General features: G+C 41.0%; 1 protein-coding gene across 2 annotated transcripts; it reads right to left on the bottom strand.

The window, feature by feature from the left end:
* Nucleotides 1-1,788: 1,788 nt before the first annotated feature.
* Nucleotides 1,789-4,894, bottom strand: LOC125188338 (calnexin homolog). Of its 2 annotated transcripts, XM_048085117.1 has the most exons (7): nt 4,662-4,894; nt 4,478-4,547; nt 2,849-3,972; nt 2,686-2,757; nt 2,281-2,394; nt 2,022-2,186; nt 1,789-1,923 (listed from the first exon to the last, which is right to left on the bottom strand). In XM_048085117.1, exons 1-6 carry the CDS (start codon nt 4,755-4,757, stop codon nt 2,046-2,048), a joined length of 1,617 nt encoding a protein of 538 aa, XP_047941074.1. In that variant the 5' UTR covers nt 4,758-4,894; the 3' UTR covers nt 1,789-1,923; nt 2,022-2,045. The 2 variants fall into 2 exon arrangements, with proteins under 2 accessions (XP_047941074.1, XP_047941073.1); XM_048085116.1 differs by having other exon boundaries at nt 1,789-2,186.
* Between the last annotated feature and the right edge of the window lie 1,684 nt (nt 4,895-6,578).

Genomic DNA, 6,578 nt, shown 5'->3' with positions numbered 1-6,578 from the left:
CCCCGCCCGGAACTTCTCGGAGTCACTTCGGCAACAAAAGCACTCCCGAGAAGGTGGAACTCCTTGTACTTCCCCGCCAAGGGGAACTGACTCTCAAGGCTATCCTCCGGGCGTCGTCCTCATTCTGCCCACTACTGAGCGGACGGAGGGCGTTGGCGTACAAATTCGCAAAAAAACGGCCCACCGCGGCCCTGATGCTCTCCCGCCCCTTCCGGACCTCCTCCCAGCTGAAGTCCTTCCCGTCTGCAGGCAGATGCCTCCTATAGGCGAACTACTGATCTTCGCCCACATGTTGGCCGGCCAGTTGGTTGTTCGCACCCGGCGGATCGTCACTACACCTCCAACCACCCCCTGGCCACCCCGGCGTACTCATCCTCCGTCCACTTCCTCTGGCCAGGGGTGTCGTCAACAGCGGGCTGCGATGACTCGCCGACCGCCTTGGCCTTCCCCTCGTCTTCTTCTTCGGCGCGGCCCGCCTCGCTGGAACGGGAGTATCCGGATCATCGAGATCGATCCCCATATCATGATCGAACTGCGTCTCCACTGGGGTCGACGTGTGAGATGAAGCCGTCAAAAAATCAAGCGAGGGACGATATACCGTGTCCCCTCCCGGTGGGATGCTCTTATAATGATTATACTCAACACAACTCATTTAATTATAAATATCACCCATATGTCAATATTGTCAATATTGTCAATACTGAATCCACCAATAAACACTAAAGTCTAAAATTGATCCTTTACAATTGCTTAAAAAAAATTTGATCTTATATATCGAGTGACACTTTTATTCCACCAACATACCCAATCAATTTATAAAATTCATGTCCAACTCATGTGTATAACTGTTTGATGGACGGATGAAGGATTTGTTATTGAATTAATTCGTGCTTTAATCTTTTTTTACTGTATTAATTTCGTCAGTTGATAAGTTTTGTTGCTGGGAAGCTTTTAAAAAGTAGTCAAACGTGTCATTAATTTCTAACTTCATTTCAAAGCTCCATTTAATGCTATTTAGCATTTATTAAATGGCCCTATATCTATAAAAACATCCAAAACTTATAAGTTGCCACTACTGGACATGGAACAGGATGCTGGCGTTGCATGCAGAAACGAACTACCGACTGTGAGTTGTGATACATATTTATTTATGTCAAATATCTATCCTATTGAAATTCCAGGTAAATAGTACTCCTTCCGTCCCAATAAATATGCAACATTTGGTTTTCGGCACAAGATTTTATGCTGGGGTGTTTTGTGAGAATGAAAAGAGAGTAAAGTAAGAGAAGAAAAAGTAGAGAGAGTGTTGTTTGCATTTTAGGAAACGTTTCATTTTTATTGGAACAATCTAAAAAGAAAAACGTTTCATTTCTAATGGGACAGAGGGAGTATATCTCAAGTGACAGAACCTTTCATAGCAAAGCTATTGTGACACAAATAAGTAGTAGTATTCCCCTAGCTTTGAATATCAATTTTACTGAAACTTGGCCCTTCAATCGATGCAGCACTTCTACTTTATTTATTTATGTCTTGTGTTTCTTAAACTTTCTAAAATTGATCCCAAATCCACAAGACCACCGCCATATCTACTTCGAGTTTGATTTTGTTTCGTAGAAAAAGGAAAGATAAATTGGGCCTTTTTCGCTCATTTCCAACTCTATTACTTTTTCAGGAAATACACCAGTAATAAACTGGAAAGATCGCATTAACTTGAGAGCACTTGGTTTTTTGCATAGCAATCAAAGTAAAGAAAACTGGTATCAAAACAGGGATACGATTAAAAACAGCTAAAAGCAAACTAGGAAACTAAAAATTTCCTTAGTTCAAAGCCACGACTATTCAATATTTCAATGTATAGAGAGAGGATAATACCATATCTCAATCAATGGTCCAGTAATACAAAACCCAAATCGACAGAAAAAACTGCAAATGAAAATTTTGAACATTGTTAAACCAAGTTCCAAAAAACCTACACTACTAAGTGCTCAAACATTGCTGCCAGAGCATCTTTGCAACTCTACCTCGTGTTCCCCCTTCGGCCTTCCTCAGTCATCACGCCTTTGAGTCCTGCGGCGAGGAGCAGCAGCAGCACCATCATCATTCTTCTCATCTTTTGTCTCAGAGCTTCCCTGATCATCTGAACTCTCAGCGACATCAGTTTTCTTTGTTTCTGCTACCACGTTAGCCTGAATTTTCCGAACATCAGAAATAATATGTCTAAAATATACAGAGAAGCAGAAATTTAATTTTTTTCCCAAGAGAATATTTATGAACACTCACAGGCTTCTTTCCTCCGAAGATCAGCTTCAACAAAATAGAGAGAATAACAACAATAACGGAGGCAAGGATACCAATTGTGAGATTTGCTTGTTTCTCAGCCTTCTCAAGTAAGTCCTGCAAATAAAATCCGCAAGTATAAGGTTAAGTTTATAAATAAACTAAGGTGGCGTTCGGTTGTCATGACTAATAATCATGAGACTATCCATCTAGGATTAAGTTGTGGGATTATTTTAGTTGGAGGGGGGAGGCTATAACTAATTATCACGAGACTATCCATCTAGGATTAAGTTGAGGAGGTCAATCTTATGAACCAAACATGATACATATTTAATCATGAGATTTAGTTTTGCCAACCGAACACCCCCTAACAAACTTAAATAGTTTCCACTGGCATAGATCACTCACCAAGACCTTAACTTTGTGCTCGCCCAAGAACGGAAGGTCAGCAATCTTGTATAGGTTATCAAACACCTTTTTCTGATCACACAAAGCAGTAAGTGTCAGATTATAGAAATATAAATTTGTGAGAACTTCTCACATATACATGTATGTATATATATTTGATTACCTGGAAGCCCTTAAGGCCATCAGACTCGGTAGATTCCTCCTCCTTTTGTTTCTCCTTCTCTACACTGAATTTTGGCTTCCATGTTGTCTCACGGTATGTCTCTGCCTCTTTCTCACTGGAAGAGATCAAAATGTTGTCAAACAGAATACCATCTTGCATTGTCCAGATCTCAATACCAATAGCAGCAATGGGCTCAAAGTTGGGCTTTTCAAGCTCAAAGTACTCAGGGTTATCAATCTCCTGTGGCTTCCAGATACCCTTGTAGTTGGGGTTGTCAATGAGTGGGGCGTGCCATTTTCCTTTGTAAGCAGGGTTCCTCTTCATTGGTCTCTTCCACTCACCGCATCCAGGAGCTTCTGCACACTTGGGGTTATCAACTTTGGGCGCCTCCCATTCACCATCTTCTTCATCATCCCAATCCTCTGGTTTGGCTGCCTCAGGATCATCAACCTCCTCAGGCTCATCATCCAACCAACCTTCAGGCTTCTCAGCCTCTTCATCCTCAATTTCCAATGGAGCATCCTCATCCCAATCTTCTGGTTTGGTGGCCACTGGGTCGGGGATCTTTGCTCTCTCGTCCCAATCCTCAGGCTTCTTATCATCCGGATCAGGGATAGTCTTGGAAGGGATCAGAGGAGGATCAAAGTCATCACCTGAGAGGAAGTTGCCCTTCTTCTTCTCTTCCCCATCAACCAAGATCCTGACCTCATTATCGGGTGTCAAGATGGCGGTGTAAACATGGGTCAGCTTGTCAGAAGGTACTGATGGTGGAAACTTGAGATGATGCTCAACGAAGTTGCCACTCTTGGGGTTTTTGTGCTTCAGGATGAAGTGAACCTTGTTTGTGGCACCACATCTATCAGGGCCAAACATTATCGTGTACGGAGACTCATTATCAAATCCCTTCGGAACCCATCCTGCATCTTGTGGGCGGAGGTACTTGATATAAGCACCACCACACTCAAGGCCATTCTGGAGGCGAACTTCAAACTGAAGAACAACAGTTTTATCCTTGAGGACAACAGGGTCATCAAGTGGCTTCACAATGGCATGCTTCCTGGCTTTCTCCCCAACAAGAAGCCCATGATCATCATGTCCCTCGCTCTTCACATGTTTCCAAACACCTGAAATAATAATAAATGAGAAAAAGTAGTACTACATGCTATAAATAGATATATGCTGTACTTACAGAGTAACAATTTCGATAATAAAATGCTATATTTTCACTGGAATTAGTGATACTGTTACGCAAAATTCAGGCTTAAAATGATCGTAACATCATAACTAACAAAAATTTAGTACACGGGTAGGTTTAGACGAGAAAGATCAGGTTGGGGGCAATTCGGGTTAAATCAATTTCCAAATCCAGCACATAGACCTGGAAAATTAGGCTCACTGACTAGAGTCAGCTGTGTAGTGAAACAACCATTTCTGAATATCAATATAGAAGCTAACAGGCATTGAATTTACACGGGTATAATCATGACTGCAAGAATAGATACAGTTACCAATCCGTATATTTAGAGCAAGAAAAACAAATAATGAATCAAAACAGTACTAGCCTATCAGTAACTGAAAAAAATACTCCTATCAAAAGCAAACTCATCGGGGACTGAATAAACAAAAAACCTGTGTAGTCCGGATTCTCAGACGCGATCCACCTCCCCTCAAAATCCTCGTCAAACGACTCGTAGAAAATCTGCAAACACCAACCACACAGCATAAGCACGAACTCAATCATCCATAACAGATCTAAAACAAATAAATTCAAGGTGAACCGAAAGAGCGTCATAAGCACTAAACGACTCCATACCACATCATCGGAAGCGTTGAGCTGAGAAATGAAGCAGGCGGCGGAAAATAGCAACAAACACTGCACTATCCAAATCTTCCGATTCGGATACTCCATTTATAACTCTCGACTCCGGTAAGAATCGAAGGAAATTAACCGCCAGAACAAAAGAGAAGTTGTGGTGCAATCAGAGATATATAGATCTGGGTGGGAGAGAGTGGAACTAGGATTAGTTGTTCAGTATTTGAAGAGCGTGTCAAAGGGGGGTTTATTAATATAGATCTGGCAGAGCAAATGAGGTCGGGTGGCATCCACCAATGATATCAAATGCCACGAGAACTGCACCAATAAGAGAACGCCGCGTGGCGGGAAGTGACGAGCTCCAAGCTTAAGATCCGTATTGGAAGTCATGGCTGATGCGAGTCGATGGCCCGGCTTGCGGGTTGACCCGTTTACCTAGACTGTAAATTAAATTGCCATTTCACTTTAATACCATGCATACAAAATTAACGTGAAAGTTTTATGGCAATGGAATTATGATACTTAAATTTGTGTAAATGTATTATTCTTTGCATATTTGTTACTACATTTCATAGTACCACAATGTGAATTTTAATTAATATATCATTATCTCGGTTTTGATTAATTTGTTAAGAATGAGCATAGACTCAATCTATTTTCGCATATGATCTCTTGCTTTCTAAAAATGTGGATATTAGGATTGTTGAAGCTTTTTTGAATACTTTCGAGGATTTTTGTGCTAGTCCTAAGATGAATGTTGGCAAGACCATATGTTTGTTCTCTGGGAATGTTCTTGGAAAAAATAGACAACGTATAAAAAATGTGTTAGGTGTGCGAGTGGTGAATAATTTAGGCCACTATCTTAGGATCTCATTGCAACAAAGGGTGAGTAAATCTTCTTATGCGTATATTTTGGATAAAATGAAGACAAAGATAGAAGGTTGGAATGCGGCAAACTTTCCTTTGTTGGTCGTGTGATCCTTGCTCAATCATTTTATATATCATGCCATTTGCTCAATCAGTTCTAAATACCATACCACCCTGTGCGATGCAGATGCCCAAATCGCCTGTGAGTACGTTAAGGTTCTTAGAGGGTTCGTGTGCGGAAGCACCTTAGAAAAGAAACGACTGAGTAAGGTGGCTTGGAGCAAAATCAAGAGTTCTAAAAATGATGGTGGTCTAGGATTTCATGACTTGCGCTTGGTCAAATCTGCTTTCGGTATGAAAGCATGTTGGGCAATTTTCAAAAAGTCGAAGTCCTTTTGGAGTAGACTTCTTTGAGCTAAGTATAAGTTTGAGCCTTCATTGTGTTTTAACCTGTGTGCTCCCACAACTAGTATGCCTTTTTGAAGGCTAGTATGCAATTCTTGGGCGATGATGTATAAGGAGATGGTTTGGGCTTTGAGAATGGGCAATAGTGTCCAATTTTAGGAGTTGGATTTTCGAATTTAGATGGACCTTTATTTAAAGTAGCTATAAAATGAATCCTTGATCATCGCCTTTTATAGGACTGTGGATTAATTCACTGATGGGGTGGATTGGGAATGGTCCAAGTTTCAAGGTCGTTTGATAGAGTATGTGATGAATATTATAAAAGCTATTATGCCTCCAAGTGAGGCACAAGGGGATGATATAGTGTATTGGGGGCCTTCGTCCTTAGATAACTTCTTGATTAAATCAACTTACAAGGCTATGGAGGTTGTTTAGAGTGTGCAAAAACCTTTTCTTTGGAGCATAGTGTTGAGCTGGGCTAAGCCACAACGAATAAAGATGTTTATTTGGATACTTCTGAAAAATTGAATATTGACCAATGAAGATACGCCTAGGTTGCGGCTATCGATGACAGATCTTTGAAATATATGTGTCCATGGACATGAGAGTGGTTTACATATGTTAAGGGGTTGTGCGAATGCCATG

This window comes from Salvia hispanica, chromosome 5 (assembly GCF_023119035.1).
Source record: "Salvia hispanica cultivar TCC Black 2014 chromosome 5, UniMelb_Shisp_WGS_1.0, whole genome shotgun sequence".
Taxonomy (NCBI): Eukaryota; Viridiplantae; Streptophyta; class Magnoliopsida; order Lamiales; family Lamiaceae; genus Salvia; species Salvia hispanica.
Note: the sequence above shows the minus strand (reverse complement) of the source record. Positions and strands in the feature narration are given on the sequence as shown.